The following is a 20,337-nucleotide window of genomic DNA, read 5'->3' on the forward strand; positions in this document are numbered from 1 at the left end:
AAGTAAGCTGAGTATATCAAATGGGGCCTGCTGCAAATATATTATGACAGCGTTCTCATCCTGGTGGGCGAATAGTGCAGAAAACAAATCATGGAAATTCACAGACCGGCCAGGAAGAATTTAACCTGCTGTTGTAGTGGGTTCCCTCACACAGAGAAATGTCCTGTCAGGGGGCTTTCATGCTTGAACTTTGCCAAGCTAAATAATTTAGTTGGTGTAGTCAAAGCCTTAGGTCAGGTTGACAAACGTGAGCTAAACATGAATCAAAGAAAAGTGGAACACTCTGTAGATGATCCTGGGTAGCTTGGCAAAAGTTACATGGGTTCAGGCAAAAAGAGAATACAATTGTCACCATAGCTATAGTACAGTTGTGTGTTTTGACGATTTGCAGTCAGTCTTCCCATCCGTTACAAATACAAAACCAAAAAGTAATTCGACTTATTGATAAAGGGGCTTATTTGAACAACTACAGCCTAGTCCCTAACCTAACTCTACAAGACTAGATCACGATTTTCTTCTAAACTATGCAATCCTTCCCATCAAAGTCAAAATGTGGGTTAGCTCTAATTACTGACCAGTAGAGCCCCGCCCCCCTGCTCTCCCATTCGCTGATCGTTCCCCTCCCTCCTCCCTGCTGCCACTCCCTCCCACCTCCCCTCATATGGCAGCCGTGGCGCAGACGCTGCACTAGCGCGCCGCTGGCACGCCTTATGCAACCCCGTCTGCGCCCGTCTGTGCCTGTCCGCGCCCAGAACACGCCCAGCGCCTGGTCCCCAAGACCAGCACAGCCAACAACGCCGTTACACCGCCAACACCCACTCCACACGCAAACACGCCGTCGAACACTGGGACCTGCTCGACACCTCCACCCCGGACGTCGCCTTCCTGACGGAGACCTAGATGAACGCCTCCTCGGCCCCAGACATCGCCATAGTCATTCCGGATGTCTACAAAATCACCCGCAGGGATCACACCAACGGAGTTGGAGGCGGAATTGCCATCGTCCACAAGAACACCATCAGGGTCACGACCTATACCGACGACACCCTCATCGCCGCCGAACACCTGCACTTCCAGATCCACACCAACCCAACACCACCCTCGGAGAACCCTCATCTACAGACCCCCCTCGGACCTCGGCCTCAGTTCTGCCACGCCATCGCCGACCTTGTCAGCAGGCACGCCCTAGACTTTGCCGGCTACGTCCTCCTCACCGACCTGGACTTTCATCTTGATAATGACAACGAACCCAACACCGCCACCCTAATCAACAAACTCGCCACCCTCGGGCTCAGACAACTCGTCACTACCCCAACACACTCCGCTGGACACACGCTAGACCCCGTTTTCTCCGCTAGCCCCCACGTCACCTTCAGCCACACCACCAAACTCCCATGGACCGACCACCGCTGCATCCATTTCACCTTCCAGAAACCCACCATGCACCACCACACCCAACAGATCCCCCGCCGCAACTGGAGCAAAATCAGCCAAGACCAGCTGAACACCAACCTCGCCCGAAAACCACCCACCAATCCGGACCTCACAGCCTGCAACCTATGGCGCTGGATCGACGACTGTGCCAACACCCTCGCTCCGCTCAATAAATCTTCCAACAGAGGTGCCAACAAGAGAGCCAGCTGGTTCACCTCGGACCTTCAAGTCTCCAAGCAAACCTGTCGGAACTGGAGAGAAAGTGGCTCCTCGAACAGACTGCGGACAACCATGCTGCCTTCAAGAACGCCATCTGCAATCACCATCACCTCATCAGATCTGCCAAGAAAACCTCCTTCAAAGACCGCATGGACAACAATGCACACAACAGCAGAGAGCTCTTCAACACCGTGAATGAACTCTCCAACCCCAGCTCCAGCACAAACGACATCCCACCTTCACAAGACCAGTGCAACTCCCTCGCCACCTTCTTCCACCACAGATCACAGACATCCATGATAGCTTCAACAGCCAGACCACCCCGCCAATCACTGACTCCTCAGACTCTCCTCCCACCTTCAACTACGACCCCCTGCCCGTCTGGGCCAACGTGAACGAAGACGACACAATCAAAACCATGGGCTCCATCCACTCTGGATCTCCGTCAGACCCATGCCCGCACCACATCTTTAACAAAGCAACATCTCCTTCGGGACCACGACCTACCCCGAGAGCTGGAAGCATGCTGAGACCAAATCCCTGCTTAAGAAACCCAAGGTGGATCCGAGAGACCTCAAGAACAGGGCCCTGCTTGACAATGGCGGAACCGTGGCCCTCATCCTCCTGGACCTCTCGGCCGCCTTCGACACCATCTGCCACCCCATCCTACGCACATGCCTTCACAACGCAGGGATCCGGGACAAGGCTCTGGAGTGGACCACCTCCTTCCTCTCCGGCAGAACCCAGAGCGTCCACCTCCCCCCTTTCCACTCCGAAGCCTGCAAGATAATCTGCGGCGTTCCCCAAGGTTCGTCCCTCAGCCCTACACTTTTCAACATCTACATGGCCGCCCGCTTCGCCCAGCTGCACAACCTCAACATCCTATCCTACGCCGACTACACCCAACTGATCCTGTCCCTCAACAAAGACCCCCTCACTGCCAAATCCAACCTCCACGAAGGAATGAAGGCCGTCGCCGAATGGATGAGGAACAGCAAACTGAAATTGTACTCGGATAAGACAGAGGTCCTCATCTTCGGCACCAACCCCTCAGCCTGGGACGACTCCTGGTGGCCGACCGCTCTGGGAGCAGCCCCAACACCCACCAACCATGCACGCAACCTGGGCATCATCCTCGACTCAACACTTTCCTTGACCAAGCAAGTCAGTGCTGTCTCCTCAACCTGCTTCAACACCCTCTGCATGCTCCGCAAGATCTACAGATGGGTCCCCACAGATACAAGAAGAACAGTCTCCCAAGCCCTCGTCAGCAGCAAACTTGACTACAGAAACACCCTCTACGCAGGAGTCCCGGCCAAACTCCTCAAACGACTGCAACGCATATAAAAACCTCCACACACCTGATCCTCGATGCCCACCCCCCTTCTGAGAGACCTACACTGGCTCCCCGTCAACAAAAGGATAACCTTCAAGCTCCTCACCCACGCACACAAGGCACTCCACAACACTGGTCCAGCCTTCCTCAACAGATGATTCACCTTCTACACCCTATCCCTCCAACTCCGCTCAGCTGACCTCGCCACAGTCCCCCGCATCTGGAGAGCGGCTACCGGAGGCAGATCCTTCTCCCACCTCACCGCCAAGATCTGGAACACCCTTCCCTTTCCACTTCGACAGACCGAAGACCTGCTGACTTTCAGGAAGCGGCTCAAAACTTGGCTATTTGAGCAATAGCAGCACCCGCCCCCCCCTTCAGTGCCTTGACACCCTCACAGGTGGTAGTGCGCTCTACAAATACACTGATTGATTGATTGATTGAAGTCAGCTGTGAACGTCTGTGCCTTGACTTTCACTCCAGGGAAGGATTTTACTCCTACAAGGAGATAGAGGCTACCACTTTCTCTGGGTTACCCACCCGACAACCTTTGGGACCACCAAGGTTTGTCATCCTTGTGGGAGATCCATTTCCACGTTCATTGTATCCTGTTATTTTTCCTCCTACAACCAAGATTGTGTCAAGGCAGTCTTCCATGTTGCGTATAAGAAAATTATCTTTGCCTCCTAGAGCATGTCCAGTGACCCTCCTAGATGGCTTCAGTCTCCCTTGAGGGATTAAGGTTCTCAGAATATGCCACACAAGCCTAGGTAAATCAGGTATTCACCAGCAACATTTCTCTCACACTAAGATGGTGGGGTCTGAGGCTTTTCATAAACTCCTACATCTCTTCTGTGTTATCCTTTGAGAGTTTCCCTACTGGACTACCTTACAGTCTCCCATGATATTCTAGAGTGAGAACCCTCTACACTGAGCTTAACCGGTACAAACTTTATTGTCAGTGTGGCAACTCTCCATCCTTCATTAAGAACCTGTTATCTTAGGTATCAGATTAAATAGACTTTGCGGAAGAAAAGTTCTTCACTCAGCCAAGGTAAAAGCTGTGACTCATCATCTTGCCAAGAAGTACAGTCCACCTCCAGAGTACCCTTACTTCTTAAAGCAGACCCAAAGCCTGACTCTCCTGTAGTCTCAGCAGTAAGAAGAAGAGATGCATGAATGCCTGAACTATAGCACCTCCCGACAGGGAAAGTAAGAGGACGGATGTGCCTGTTAGGAAGATGTGTGAGATCAGTGTCATAGCACTGAAGATGGCTACTGCCGCTGCCCTTATAAACCATACATCTAGGAAATCTTGGATGATCTTAAGTCATTTGCTGAAGAACTGTCAAGACATTGCAAGCAAGGTTTTCAAGAGATAGTTTCAGAAAGATCCTTTGCCTTAAAAAAAAAAGTCCTCAGTGTGGCAATTGACTTGCTGGAGCTGGCAGCATCTAACTAGTTTCTGCCTGTTTCTGGCCACGGTAGCTGTCTGTCCCTGTTTTCCCCAAAAACTATCGGTATGCTGGGTTATTCAGTATTGTATTTTTTCTATGATTCTAAGGCCAAGTACATTGGGGTTCCGGGTTTAGGGATATTCTTGTCAGTTGTCTTCTTCTGTTCTCATCTTGTGATGCTCTTTCCCATTCCTTTTACTCCCTCAGGTGGTGCTGCTGTCACCGGTCATCGTACTTCTGTGGAATTCAAAAGGGACAAGGAATCAGGTAAGTGTTTTCTGGTTCTCACTGAGGGGGGAAGGGGTAGGTTTAGTGAGGGTATCCAGGGAGGGCTCCACTGTGTGAAAGTCGGACTTCTAGGTGTTCCCCAGGTGTAACATTTCTTGATGTTCCAGTGGGGTCTTGGCATGCACCCCAGTTAGTCTTGTCCCCCTCACCCTTTCTCTGTACCCTTTTTATCTTCCCTGTCTCCCCCTAAGAACAATCGTACCTTGGATAGCCAAGTTCTTCCTGAAACGTGGCCAGGGCAGTGCACCTCCAGGGCTCCTAGTTGCCTCTCAGCTCCTCTGCTCGCACTGACTCCTCCTTTTCCTGGACCTCGGTCGCCTTCTCCTCTCTTCCTGGTGCTTCCTCGTCCTTGCGTCCTCTCGCTCCTTCACTCGCCTTCTCTGTCCCTCCTGCTGCGCTCTCTCTTCCCTTTTCCCTGTCGTTCACATCTCTCTAGCCCTGAATCTGGAAGTCATAGAGACTTCCAGGTGGGGAACTCTCTGCGGTGCCCCCCAGGAACTGGGGAAGCGGCTCGTTAGAGGCTGTGGCTCCCACGTCCTCCTTCCGGTCTCGGGCTTCCAATTTACCCTGCTCCCCTTCCAGGCATGGCCGATCTGTCCATGATGCTGACATGCGGGAAAGGTAGTCAGCGGTAGTCTTCTTCTCAAGGAATGTTCAGTGTCTGAAATGAGAAGGTCTGAAGAGCCAAAAACCACCTTAAAACCCTGGGGTTAGTATCCTTATGGCAAGCAAACCAGGTTAAATCATCAGCAGTGTAAACCACCGACCCAAGAGATAGTACTGTAGAGCCTCAATCACCCACCTAACACACACGCATTCTCTTGCAATGGTCGGATAACGTGGTTCATGAAGCAACAGTTTTTGACTAATGTAGGCCACAGGAGGAAGATGGTGGGATTCATCAGGTTGGGAGAGGACAGCCCTGAGTCCCTAATTTGTGGTATTTATCTGTAATACAAAGGGTCGGGTAAAGTTGGGGCATCTGAGAATAGGGTTGGTACAGAGGTTTGTTTTTAGGGCGTCAAAAGCCTCTCGCTCAAGTGCTGTAAGATCCCCAAGTTTGTTGAGTCGTGATTGTTTTTAAAGTTCTATGAGTGGTGCGTCTTTCTCGGAAAACTGTGGTATGAATCGCCAGTAATACCCAAAAAGGCGAAAACCTCTTTTTTTTGCTGTGGGGTAAGGGAGGTAACGTATAGCTTGTACCTTTTATAACTGGGGATGGATGTTATCCTTTGAGATATTGTACCCTAAAATACTGTATGGATTCTCTGGCCAGGTGACATGTCTCGGGATTGTCTGTTAAGCCTGTCTCTCAAAGGGTAGCTAAAGCATTTTCTAGGTGGAGTAAATGAGAATCCCAAGATGGACTGTGTATCACTATGTCATCAAAGTAAGCGGCTGCATGGTTTTTGCGTTTTTGTATAATGAGGTCCATTAGTCGTTCAAGAAAGTGGCAGGAGCCTCATGTAGTCCGAAAGGCATTACTTGGCACTGATATAACCCTGAAGGGGTAGAAAAAGCATTTTTCTCCCTATCCTTTTCTGTCAAAGGTATCTGCCAGTATCATTAAAAAAGGTCTATAGTAGAGAGAAATTGGGCTCCTCCTAGTTGTTCTACAAGTTCATCAACTTTGGGCATGGGATATGCCTCAAACTTTGCGATCTTGTTCAGTTGGCGGAAGTCTATGGAGAACGGAACCATCCCATTAGGTTTTGGGGCCAAAACGCAGGGGAACTCCACGGGCTTTTGGAAGGTTCAATGTTCTTGCCTTCTAATATTTTTCCCACCTCCTGTTCTACTGCTACCTGCCGGGTTTCTGGTATCCTATAGGTTCCCAGCCGGATGACCTTGCCGGTTTGGTCTGTATGGTATGGTATAAAAGAGATGTCTGTCCGGGCCATGAGGAAAATATGTCTCGGCTTTGGTATACTATAGCTATTATTTGTCCCTGTTGTTTTTCGTTTAACATGGGACTGAGGGAGGGGAGGTTATCTAGTCCTGGGTCGTTGTATGGTAAGAACTGGATATCTAAGGGCTGGGTATCAGTAATAAAGGATACAGGTCGTGGTTTGGTGTTGTTTTTATCTGTTTCCTTCCACTCTTTTAGTATATTAATATGGAATATCTGTTTGTTTCTCCTTGATTGGGGTATTGACACTCTTTCAGTAACTGGGGTAACTTATTTGATGCTAGTGTAGGGGCCGGGACACTTAGCTAGGAATTTGTTCTCAGAGGTGGAAAGATGTATAAGAACCTTACTGCCTATGGCTAGATGTCTGAACCTGCATTTCTTATCAAAGTATAATTTTTGTTGGTCTTGAATTTTTCCATATATTGGTGGATCTCCCCCCAAAGTGTTTGAATCTGATCTTTTGGGGATCCTAGTGTACTCTTACAGGTTTTTCCGCTTCTTCTTCTTCCTCCTAATAATCAGCGACCATGTCCAATAAGATTCTGGGTTGCCTCGGGAACACTAACTTAAAAGGACTATGACCGGTTGAAGATTGTGCATGAATGCGGATGGCATATAGGACGAGGGGAAGTTTTATGTCCCAATCCCATCCGGCTTCGAAATGTTTTTCTTCAACAGGGACGTAACTGTTTTATTACATCTTTCCACTAAATCGTCTGGGGGTGATAGACTGAGGTCTGACTTTGTCTTATCCCTAGCAGGTGATATATTTGTACCATCAGTTTTGACATAAACCGAGTGCCTTGGTCGGTTAGTAATTCTTTTGGGAACCCCACCCTGGAAAATAATTTAACCGTTGCTTGGGCTGCCATCCTCATGGTCATACTTTTTAGAGGAATCACTTCCGGGTATCAGATTGCGTAGCCCACTAATACCAAGATATATTGGTAACCCTTCGAGGAGGATACCAAGGGCCCCACTAGGTCAATGCCCACCCGAGAGAAGGGTACATCGATGATAGGGAGTGGTTGTAAAGGTGTTTTCAGAGGTGTGTGTGGACTAACCAACTGACCTCTACTACAAGATGCGCAGAATTTCCGTATCTATGAGTGGACTCCTGGCCAATAGAAACAAGACAACAGGTGTTCCTCAGTCTCATCCCTGCCATAATGTCCCCCCCCACACACCGTTTGACTGTGGGCTAACTGGAGCACTTGCTTCCGGAAGGTTATGGGGACTATCAATTGCGTTCTTATTGAATCGTGTCCTTCTGTATTATGATATAACAAGTTATCCTGAGCAACCTGGTCCATGCGTTTTTTAAGGAAGGGTCCTCCCTTTGACAGGCTCGAAAACTTCCTGGGTTTTCTTCGTCAGGGCGGACAATAGGAGAGAGTGAAATGACATTAGCTAGGTGGGTCTGGTTATAATATAGGGGTTCTCTCTTGGTTCCACTGGCACATTCTAACTTATTCTTATTTTCTTCTTACCTCCCTGAGTCATGTCAGTCCGACCTGGGTCTGATACATTCCCTCTCGATTTCATTTCCGAGGGGTTTAGTCTTTGTGATAATAAAGAGAAGTCCCCATAGTCGGATCCATCAAATGGGGAATAGCTCCTACCCTGATCGGTTCCTGAAACCCCCTCCACTCCAGCTCTACCCAAGTGACTGGATATATTTGGATTTCTCCATGGACACAGGTTATCGCTGCCTTTTCACTCTCTAACCACTGATCCAGGAATACCAACGAGGCCTTTATAACTGAATGTCTACACCCCAAATCCATAACACTGAAATTGATCTGTTGTTGGCCTGCATCCCCATTGAAAAAAAGGTTCCGCAAGTGGTTGTGCAACAAAGTCACCCTCTGGAAAGACCCACCTCCATGGGTTCAGGCCCTAGATGCTTCTGGGGTCAGTACCGGGCAATATGATCCCATTTGGCACAGTTGAAGCATTGGGGGACTTGTCCCACCTCCCAACCTGGGCCCTGGGAGTTTTTGAAAATTCAGTATGATTCCTAGCGAAACTTTTTGGGGCTGTACTAGCTTTCTGTGTGGGTGGGGTTAGGGAAGGCCCGCGAGGGAGAGCCACGCCGGGCCTTCATTGAGCAGTGGTAAGCACAGGCTAAATCTCTGGCCTTGGGGATGGTTACTTCAGTATGTTGCCTTATCCATGTTCGGGTAGAGCCAGGAAGTGCTCCAAGAATATCTCCAACAATATTTTATTTATTACTTCCTGCTTCATCGAGTCACTAGGCCATAACAATTTCAAACCCATGTCTTGCATCCTATAGAAAAGCACCCGGGATTTGTCCTTGGAACCCCACCTCTTCTTCTGGAACCTTAAACTGTAATGCACGGAGTCACAACCAAGTCTCTCTAGAATCGTTTTCTTTATTTCACTATAGGGCGTATTCCCCCCGGAATTAGCATCTTGATACCCCATTTGTGGTTCAGAGGTCAGTAAGGGGGCTAGATACTGGCCCCACCTGTCTCGGGGCCATGTAGCCGAGTTTGCTACTCTTTCAAAATTAACAAAGAATGAATCCGGATCTTCTCCAATTTGGTATTTTTGGAGGACTGAACTCGATACGTTGGGATATACCTTAGAGCTAGCAATCGTCTTTGTTAGTTTTTGAAGGGCTGTCTCGTGAATGAGCTCATTATTGGCTATAATGGTAGATTAGGATTTCAACCCCTCCTGCAGCTGCTCTCTTTCATTTTGGGAGGTTTGAACCTGTTCTTCCATTACCATTTGCAAATGTCTCTGTCCCTCGGCTAGCTGCTTGATTACCTTGTCAGGAGAGATGGCGTCTTCCATCTTCATGGTAGGTTGTCACACTCCTATCTAGCTCGCCACTGTGACTGGCCCCTGTGGCCATCCGTCTCTGTTTTCCCCAAAATGAATGAACTATCGGTATGCTGAGTTATTCAGTATTTATTTTTCAATGGTTCTTAGGCTAAGTACATTGGGGTTCTGAGTTTAGGAGTATTCTTTTCGATTTTCTCCTTCTCTTCTTGTCTTGTGATGCTCTTTCCTGTTCCTTTTTCTCCCCCAGGTGCTGCCCCTGTTACCGGTCGTATTACCTCGGTGGAATTCAAAAGGGACAAGGAATCACATAAGTGTTTTCTGGTGCTCCCTGAGGGGGGAAAATGTAGGGTTAGTGAGGGTAACCAGGGAGGGCTCCACTGTGTGAAAATCGGACTTCTAGGTGCTCCCCAGCTTAACCTTTCTTCATGTTCCATTGGGGTTTTGGCATGCACCCCACCCACCTTTTCTCTCTACCCCTTTTATCTCCCCTGTCTCTCCTTAAGAACAATTGTCTTCTCTTCCTCCTGTAATGTGGCTGGGGGGGTACATCTTCCGGGCTCCTTGTTGCCCCTCAGCTCCTTGACTCGCACTGGCTCCTTTTTCTTCCTTATCCTGGACCTCGGTCGCCTTCTCCTGTCTTCCTGGTGCTTCCTCGTCCTTGCATCCTCTCGCTCCTTCACTCGCCTTCTCCATCTCTCCCGCCATGCTCTCTCTACCCTTTTCTCCATCGTTCGTGTCTTTCTGGCCCTGAATTTGGAAGTTATAGAGACTTCCGGATAGGGAACTCTATGCGGTGCCCCCGGGGAACTGGGGAAGCGGCTTGTTTGTGGCTCCCGCTTCCTCCTCTCGGTCTGGGACTTCCCATTTATATCTCTCTGTGTTATTCTCTGTGTTATTCTTCTTGGTTACGCCCCACGTCTCTTAAACATGATGCTCAGCTTAAGATTTTTAACCTACCACTTTCTGGCTCTTCTTTATCCAACAATACATAGAGGGAGAGGTGAAGAATGAAGCTGAGGCCTCAAAGGCTGTGGGTCTGGAGAAGAAAAAGTTTTCAAATTTCAGTACAGGCAGAGTGACTGCTGCAGTTATCCTGTTTAGAAGATTTAGGGCCATATGTACTAAAGCATTTTTCCATAGACACAGAATGGGTAAACCCCCTTGGTACATCTGGCCCTTAGTCCCCTTGTTGGTCTTATCAGCAGCAGCAGCAAAAGCATCAGTAGGGCTGTAGGATGCCCTTGCAAATAGAGGAGAGTACTGAAGAAGGAGTTATGTGAGTCCCAGCTGGTCCACCAGTTTCCAGTGTTCTCCAGTGACGCCGCCCTCCCTCCCTCCATCCTCTAAGAGCCACTCCGTAGTGGTCTTTGATATCTCATCAAGTGGAAAAATGGGGAAAGAAATCATAGATGTCCGATGTCCGATGGGTACTCGCTGTTGTCAGGAATGGCAAGTCACTGTTTTTCAATGCAGCTCCTCTTCTTGTTTCACTAAAGCCACTATCAAAATGTAGATGTAATGCTGTGAAAGCACACCTCCATATCACTGAGGAAATCTGCATTAGAACCTCTTTTTTCTGCACAAAGGGAAGATACCTTTACTCAATATATTTTATGGTTTAAAAGGCACCTAGAATTATTTCAGGTCAATCCCAGACTTGCAGATGGTCATCAAAAAGTTAAAAATACCAACTGTTAGCACTTCATCAAATGTTCCCACATCCTAGGAAAGGGGACTGTATATGTGCCCTAGATCTGCAAGATGCCTACTTCAACTTTCCAATACTGAAAAGACAGAGATAATTCATGAGATTCATAGTAGGAACATCCCACTACCAATATGCAGTGCTTCCCTTTGGCCTAAATGCATGGCAGTAGTGTCAGCCTACCCCCAATGTCAAGGAATTAACATACTCTTAGCTATAATTGTGCTCAGAAAGTAGTAAAGGGCTTGCTAATAACAACTTCATTGTTACACTGAATAGTCTTGAAATAATTCCTCAGAAGTCTAAAATAACCTAAGTAAACATTTTTTGTTATCTGGGGCCAACCTTGGACACATTACAACGAAAAGTGTTGCTTCAGGGAAGAGAGTGCCATCAGTCTGACAGAAATGTCATCTTCCATGGAAGACTGCCAAAGCTACAGCCCACCAAATTTCCACTTTACTGGGTTCCACGTGGCCGCCTGCATTTCAATTGTCCTGATTGGAAGTCTACACATGAGAACAATCCAGCAATGCCTGGAAGACAAGTGGTCTAAAAAGGAGAAGGGGTAACAAATTCATCTTAATAGCAGCAAAACCTCTCATTTCTGCTGGTGCAAAAGAGCAAAAAAGAGACACACAAATGCTCTTGTGATAGATGTCTTTGTGTCAGGGTGGGGAGGCCTTCCAGGAGCTCTGTCTGTGCTAGTTCTTCGATCAAAGAAGTGTTGTGGTCACCAGTGGTGGCTGGTGAATTTTAAATTGGTGGGGCGGAAAGTTAAATACTTTTGCTTACATACATATCTATCAAAAGTGCCTGATTACCTCTACAATGATTTTTTTCTGGAGCATATTGAGTGTACTAAATTTACTTGAAAGTCATAAATCTCACCTTGATTGAAGTTCCGATGAAAACCGTTATGCCACTAAGATCAAATCCTCATGCCTCACAGTGCCCAGAAGTAAAGCTGTGATTGCGGAGCCGAGGGAACATTAGTCTCAAGCACCCCCAGACACTTCAAGAACCTGATTCCAAGATAACAAGGGTTAGGGAGCGCTTCTCATGGTCATGATACTGGCAGATTAGATTTATCACACCTAGCTCTCTTTAGGTTAGTGATTAGGTTCTCCGTGCTAGGGTATTAGGTTCTGTTTCACATCTCATGTTATTGCAAGATGGTGGGGGTCTTCATAGTCACGACTCTCATCTTTACAATTCTACTTCTTCCATTGTTCATTATCCTAATCATTACAGCTCATCCATTTTACAGTAGACTGCATGCAGTCTTGTTAGTAAAACCTATTGAAAACTTCACTGCATCTCCTTCATTGCCTGCGTGTGACTAAGACTTGTTGCTCATGTGAGAAAAGGATAATCTTCGTTTAACTATGACTCCCCTCATATGTCGCACTCTAGAGTCCATTTGAAAAGGCTGCCAGAAATCACCTTTTACTGTTTGGGTTTTTGATGAGGTACTGCTTGTGAGCAGGAAGGGTTGGGCCGACAGTTGTGGCTTGTTGCATGATTGCCCTAGTCACCTACAATCAAAAGTGCTGTCATCCCTAAACCAGAAGTCTTGCCTAGAGCAAGAGTCCAACTACGACAAACTCTTCACCAGATTGCAGGGTCAGATATTGCACCTCAACCTTACATCCTTGAATTTGGCATCATGACTCATGATACAACACGGGCATCTGAATTTGCCACAGTCATGCATGGTAATTTTATGGGAGGCTAAACTCCCTTCAACAAGGGCTTGGGATCCTTTCAGATGGAAAAGCATTTGTTTATTGTGGCACCACAAAGGGTACAATACTATATCCTGCCAAAAAAAAGTAATTTTGCCTTACCTATTACTTCTAGCTCAAGTAGAGCTGCAGTTCTCATCGATAAAGGTCCATATTTTAGCTATAACAGCTGATAGGACGCTGGCTAATCAAGCGGCATGTTTTAAAATTTCTGTCATAAAAATGTTTAAAGGTGTAAATAAAGTATTTCCTCTGGTAAAGACATCCCCACCTTCTAAGAGCTCAATTAGTATCTATCAAATTAATGCATCCATCTTTTGAACCTATTCACGAGACTTCATTGCAGCATATGTCCTTAAAGACATCTTTTTAGTGGCTATTACTTCAACACATAGTGCTAGTGCAAATCAAGCCGTTTTAGCAGTTGAAACCTATATGGTATTCAATGCAAATAGAGTAGTAATACAAATCCATGCTTTTTAATCTTTTAACTGGTATCATAATTTCATATTATCCATACCATTACTCTCCCAGATTTCCTTAGGAATCCATCTAAATTAGCAGACTGACCACTCTGTGGGTTTCAGGAGAGTTCTTCACTATTTTCTCAACAAGACAAACATCTTTCTCAAATCTAACCAGCTCTTCATCAACTGCAGTCATATTTACCAGGATTAGCTACTTCAAAACACTCCATATCTCATTGCATTACATCTTGCATAGCTATGCTTTATCGTAGAACCTATTCCATTAGAGGAAAAGCAGCTACCATAGCCTTGCAAAGAAACATTTTGCTTTCACACATATGCAAGGTGGCCAATTGAAAATCAGTTTACACTTTTACAATCCATCATTCTATTGAATCCAATAAAAAGTTAACTCTAGTGTTGGATAAGCTACTCTGCAATTGCGGCTCGCTTTGCTAATAAGGAGGGGAGCGGCACACGGGGGGAGGGAGCGGGTCCAAAAATTAATAAAATAAAATAAATACTTATCTCGCTTCACGCCGCACCTCTCCTCCGTCTTGCTGCAGGCAGGCACAGGCTCCCAGCCTGCCCTGCGGCCAATCCTGATGCTGCTCAGAGCAGTGTCAGGATTAGCACCCCCAGCTGGGCGCTACCAGGCAGACTGTGTTGCAGGGCTGGAGAGAGCTTACTGCGCATGTGTGTTTGGCCGGCCCGAGACAGCCAGCCAAACACACATGCGCTCTGAGGGGCCCTGATTGCCCGTCGCCTCCATGGCCCCACCCCTTTCACCACAAAGGGATAATAAACCTAGTTTTTTATCCCTTTGTGGTGAAAGGTTTACAGCTTCTGCTGCTGGCAGGGGGGATGCTCCTCCGCCTTAATGGAGAAGCAACCCCTGCTACTCTGAGGATTCTTTTTTTAATAAATCCCATATTCAGAGATCCTCTAGTCTCTCATGGCAGTTACCATTTTTATTGCTTACGTCTAAGAGCCACGAGGGTTAATGATTTTTTTTAGTTTACTTCTCTACACTAACATTTATGACTATCATCGAATATGCTACAATGTGAGAGAAATGGTTATGTATTTGTAGTCCTGGTTCTACATCGTATGAATGTTCATTTAAGTTATAAACAACCCACCCTCCTTCTTGTCTTCATTTCCTGGGCATCCAGTACAAAAAACATCCTAAATGTAATCCACAAGTCTTAAAGAGACAGAGCGTTTTTAACTAATAATATAAGCCTGTCAGTATCAACTTTTCCTCCTTATTTAGACATGTAGGCCGCAGTCTGATATATTGGTGCTGTAGTAGCTTGATAAATGTGGTTTGGTGTTACATACTAAAATTCAGAAATGTTTGCCTATGAAGGTCTTTTGGATGGTGCTCCGCAAATCTGGACATGTTGGACTCTGCACACTTTCCATTTATATACGGATGTTTATTTTGATATGAAGTGTTCCCGGGTCCAAGCATACAGCACATAATTATTCTAATGTTTATGACATTATTGAAGATGTGCACAATATGGAACCAGGACTACAAGTAAGCTATGTTCCTTCTAGCCTTCATGTTGGTGCGCCCACTTGGCTTCCCACCTTTTGCCGCACATAAAATTCTCCGAGGGCAGGCATACAAAAGTTGAAAATATACAAATACACGACTCCACTCTTATTAACCCAAAATAAGAGAACCGTGTTTCTTTCCTTGTCCCCAGAGGTGTTATTGCAAGTTAAAGCAGATTTGTAACGGATTGTGACATTCAGATGCCTGTGTACCTACAGTTCTCTGTAGGTGCTGATGCACACACCTTTCTCCTGGTACAAGGCTATCTTGAAAGCTTGTTGCTTCAATTAATATGATTTCATAATACACAATAGAGAACTTTTAAACACCCAACTCGTTTTGTGCCTGGCCTATTGCTTATTCTCTGGTTGAAGGTTAGTGTCCTTGCTCTACAGTGTGTCCTTATCATATTCAAGTGTACACCACTTTTTAGTGAAACACAGCTCCCCATGAAGTTGAAGCTCATTTGGCTAAGCAGCTCTGTTGCTGCTCCTATCTGGCATATGGACTTAACTCAAAGCACATTCTTGTTGCAAATAATGAATTATTGCTGTAATGTTTCACTGATAACAATCCGTTAAAAAGTAGTGTCCGGCCTAAATGTATTAAGCTTAACAAACAAGATGCTAGTGGTATTAAAAGACTCTGAATTGACTGTACGTATACTTCTTTATTGGAAATAAATGTCCTGTTAGATTTTTCCTGCAAAGAACTGTCTATCTGTACCTCATATTAAATCTGAATCTGTTCAGATTCACTACAAGAGCCTATGCCCCAATGTACATGCACTGTTTGCACAAAAAATTGAAATGATCCTGCCATAATTTGATTGTATACTCTCGCTAAGCCATCTGTTTCTAGTGTGCATTTGTTACGTTTTTTTAATGTTTTTGGGGTTGCATATGGTTTGGTTTGTTTCTCAGTTTTGGGTTCTCAGCATTCCACAGTTTGTTGCCCTGGACACTCAGGAACCTGCCTGCGTTTACAACCATTTAAAAATGTGTTGGTGTGTTACATGTGTAGGTGGTAAATATTGGGTCATGTTGGAGTACAGTCTAAGGCTAGTTTGTGGAGGTATTTTGGTCCTTGTTACAGTAGGCTTTGTGCATCGGTCAGAGGACCTCGAACTTGAGCCTTTCCAGCACAGTCTGGCAGCCTAGTGTTGTAATATTTGCAGTCTATTGATGAGTTTCAGTAGAAGTCTTGTGTAGATATTTTCACTGTAATCAAGGCCACTGTTACTTATGCATCAGTGGAGGGAGGACCAGAATACGTAGCAAGGTCTACTAGATTATGCTGCAAAAAAGTAAACTGTGGAGTATAATTTGCCACATTTTGTGGCAGTATTGTTTTGCTATTTTGTCATTCTGACACCACAGAGTGCTTCCTGACCTCACAAAGCTTATGAAGTGCTTTACATACGTGAATATGATTCTAAGTACTAGAAGCACAACACCTCAGTAAAGCAATCTGAAACTAGATTGTGAACAGTTAACCTAAAAAAGAGGTTGCCTCTGTGCTACACTACATTGGGTACTTTTTAAAAATTCCTTTTTGATCTCTATAGGAAAGTGCCATTTTTTATGGTCACCCCCACATTTTTTCCCCAGTCCTGACGGTTATGACTCTGAAAGAGCACTGGAGCCTGCTAACCAGGCCCCAGTGCCAGTGCTCCCTCTCTAAATATGATATATGTGAATTGGTATCCCCAATTGGCAAGGACTTTAACCCCCTTATATGTCTCTAGTAAATTGTATCAGTGGCACCCAAGGCACAGGAGTTTAAGGGGGAACCAGGGCACACAACACTGATTGTGCCACCCTGAGGGACACAAGTAAAACGATATCAGCAGTCCTGCCATTGCAAACTGCATGAGCAGTGCAAACTGCCCTAACCCAACCTTGCCCTCACCATGAGTGGCAAGGCCACTGCACTGTCTTAATATACGTCAGTCATCCCTAAGGTAGGTCTCCTGAGCCCTAGGAGGCAGGGTGCACTATTTTAAAGGTGAGGACACATAAGTGCAAGCTTATATATCCCTATACTGGCCTCTTTCCATTAAAGGCTACTATAAGTGTTCAGAGGGCAATAGGATATCATGGGCAGGCACCTTGGCATTCTGAGGTTGCCAGCTCCATTATGGTACCACTGAATGGTTTCATGTTTGGTATCAAACAACTTGTCTCATCCGATCTGACTTGTTCCCCCAAAAAGATTTAATGTGACGTGCACCCACGTGGCTACCTTAGAGGTTGCCCACCGGTTGCCCAAGTTTTTCCTGTGCCCTGGGCTACAGCCGGCAGCTGCTGCCACTAGACACAAATATGATCCCCTGCCAGGAGGTGTAAACACTCACAGGAGTCAGAACCAGAAACCCGACTGGGTGGGAGGTGTCACCTCCCTCCCTGGCCGGATAGCTAGTGAAGTGGCACATCAAGGCTGTGAGCTTCAAAGCCCACACCCCTCTGATATGCAAGCGGGCTATGTCCCAAGGGAAGACAAAGCCATCCCCTGCCCAGGGTCATTTGTATCCAAACAGGTGGGAAAATGAGATAGTCAGAGGGTTTACACCCCCAGAAGGCTAGCCACACCCCTAGGTTGGGCTGTCTGGCCTTACAGACAAGCAAGGTTTCTGCCATTCTCAGAAGTGGCAGAATAGAGATTTCTGGGTAGAAAAGGTGCCACGCACCACTGGATGTGGTGACCTCAGGAGTGGATTAGCTCCTGGGGCTAGTAGTACTCCATTGGCTACCATTACCCACACCCCTAGTGCGCCCAAATCTAGGATTTAAACACCCCCTGGCATGTGAACTTCAGATCTGACGAACCTGTAACAAAGGGCAACTAGAGACATGTGACTGCGACTTCAGGACCTGCCAAAGCAAAGGCACGATGACCTGTACCCCTGACAACCATCCTGCAACTGCAAGACCACAACCTCCTGGACCAGCTCCAAAGGAAAGAGGAACCACTCTGCAGGCCAAAGGCAGCTCAAAAACTCCCTTGGACTAGAGACAGAAGTCCCCTGCAGCCCACAGGCACCTTGTACTTCTGGAAACAAAGAATCACAGGCCCTCAGAACCCTCGAGAGAGAACTGTGCAACATCCATAACCCAATGCCCCAGTGGCCCCTTTGTTGAGATTTTGCATCCCTTTCCTCACCAGCATCGTCACAGCAGCAAAATCAGTACGTACATCAGCACCAAGGACACTTGGCTGTACTAACTTAACTAAAGTAAAGTAAACTAACTAAAGTCCACCAGTTAGGCTGTACTAACTGGTGGACTTTGGTCCAGGTAAAATTGTAATGACTGTTGGACCTTGGTCCAGGGACTCGCATTACCTATACCCTCAGTGGGGTCCACTGAACTTTACCTGCAAGTGACGGATTGCCTCTAGTAAGTTTCGCCATTGACCGCAGTGTTAAAGTTTTGCGAAAAAGAGAAATGCACTAATTTATTTTTCCTTTAAAAATCCATAAATCCAGTTATACTCATTAGATTGTCTTTTCATAAGTTGGTGTTGGATTTCTTTTGAGTCGTGTCAATAACTTATCGTCCATGTTGATACTCTGAAATGCTTAAAACATGTTCCTTTAGTAAAGCCAGACTGCTCTGTGCTAGACTACCAGGACTGAGTTGGGGATTTATTGGTGTGAACCTAAAGGACTCATTTCGGGGTTAGGTGACAGTATTACATAGTGAAGCCTAACCAACCTCACTGTATAGTACCCCACTTTCTTACAATCCGGTTCAGCTAGAAATGTATTTCTATAATTCTTTAAATGTAAAAATGATGCATTGAATGTGAAATATGTGTCAGGTGTGGTGAAACCATAATTATGTAGAGAATGCTGCCAGATTGCAGAATTCCATTTGCCATGACAGTGGTTAATGCATTCCGAAACCTGGACTTTCTTGAGCTCCACCCAGTCCTGCATCAAATGGTTGGAGGATTTTCTGAAGGAGAGAGTGAGCTGCCCCAGCCACTGCATTACCTCATGGTTGGAATCAGATCTCTCCTTCAGTCAATACAACGTGTGGCCTAGCAATGAAGGACATTGGCATGGATCCGAGTATCATTTGTGTATATGTGGAAGTTTTGCTGTTATCATTTGAGTTGAGGAGTTGCACCAGAGGCAAACACAACATTGAAAACTAGACAAGAAACTGAAGATCCCTGGAGAATGCTGTATGACACTGGTAATGAAGATGATTCCATTAAGATGGTATTTATTTTCTGGCTATCTACATAGAGAATGGATTTGATGTTGCAGGCAGTGGTTACAAAAAATCTTGCATGGACACACTGTTCTAAAACACAAATAATTGGCTCTGAATGTGACTCTCCATAGTACTTGATTCTCCTCACACTAAGAAGAGGGTGTACGCAACCATCCTTTTTCTGCATACAAAGAAAATGTATTAGAGGGAACAATAGTAATTAACTATTTCTTACAATAATCTTATGCTGTTACCAAAAATAAACAATTTCGATTGACACATGCTTGTAGTAAAAGGTCATATTTCTCCAGTCATACACTTCTCCTAAATCTCAAACATTCCTTCTTTGTTCTTCAAAGATTTCAGTAAAAAGGTGCGTTGCCCAAAGTGTTCAGCACAGCTGCCAGAAAGCATGTATCTGCGTCACCAGGTAAGCTCCATGTTTGGTGAATGAGAGATGTGTAGAATGACAACCTACCAATAAAGTAGACATCATTCAATAGGAAGTGCCACACCATACTTACGTGTTAGTGCCCCATTTATCCTTGAAGACTTTTGTTGGGGGGGGGGGTGTTCCACGACTTCATGTCTTTTCTTAATCCCATATGATGGGTGACCAGATAGTTTATTAAGGTGAAGTGATCCAAAGAGGCACCCAGCCCAGTGAATGATATATCACCTTTCCCATTTTCAGACATAGAGGGAACGACAGTTGGAAGATCTAAGAGTACACACAGAGCTTTGACGTTTTTATTTCACTGTGAGAAAGTTTGGGCTCAAAGCATGTTAAGGCTTGTGAAAAATCTACTGTGAAAGAGAGCCATGAGAATGTAGTGCTGTGAAATTCTAGACCTGGGGTTCCTAACCTGAGCTCCACTTCACAGAGTGTATGTGACTGCTTAGAAGATTAAATACATTCTAGACTTGTAAAATATATAGACATAAAAAGGCAACATTTGAACATTTAAAACGCTCTGTAAATGTGAGGTAAGTTGAAATTGGAGGCCAAAATTAAGTTGGATCCTTAGCTTGATTCTTGGGAGTAGTACAGCTTCAGCAAACAGTAGTATGGGTGATTGGTTGCCATAGCTAAAACAGTAGTTTGTGGCCACACTACTATCTTCCAGTGAATCCTGAGATACTGTAGACATCTGGTAGGACACATAT

At 45.9% G+C, this 20,337-nt stretch overlaps 1 protein-coding gene across 1 annotated transcript in view; it reads left to right on the forward strand.

Annotated features, from left to right (window-relative positions):
* XAF1 (XIAP associated factor 1) overlaps nucleotides 1-20,337 on the forward strand; it is a 120,076-nt gene that overhangs the window by 41,809 nt on the left and 57,930 nt on the right. The window contains exons 5-6 of the mRNA XM_069217221.1: nucleotides 4,654-4,713; nucleotides 19,530-19,600. Coding sequence (XP_069073322.1) covers nucleotides 4,654-4,713; nucleotides 19,530-19,600 — 131 coding nt within the window. The remainder of the gene's footprint in view (nucleotides 1-4,653; nucleotides 4,714-19,529; nucleotides 19,601-20,337) is intronic.

This window comes from Pleurodeles waltl, chromosome 12 (assembly GCF_031143425.1).
Source record: "Pleurodeles waltl isolate 20211129_DDA chromosome 12, aPleWal1.hap1.20221129, whole genome shotgun sequence".
Classification (NCBI taxonomy): Eukaryota; Metazoa; Chordata; class Amphibia; order Caudata; family Salamandridae; genus Pleurodeles; species Pleurodeles waltl.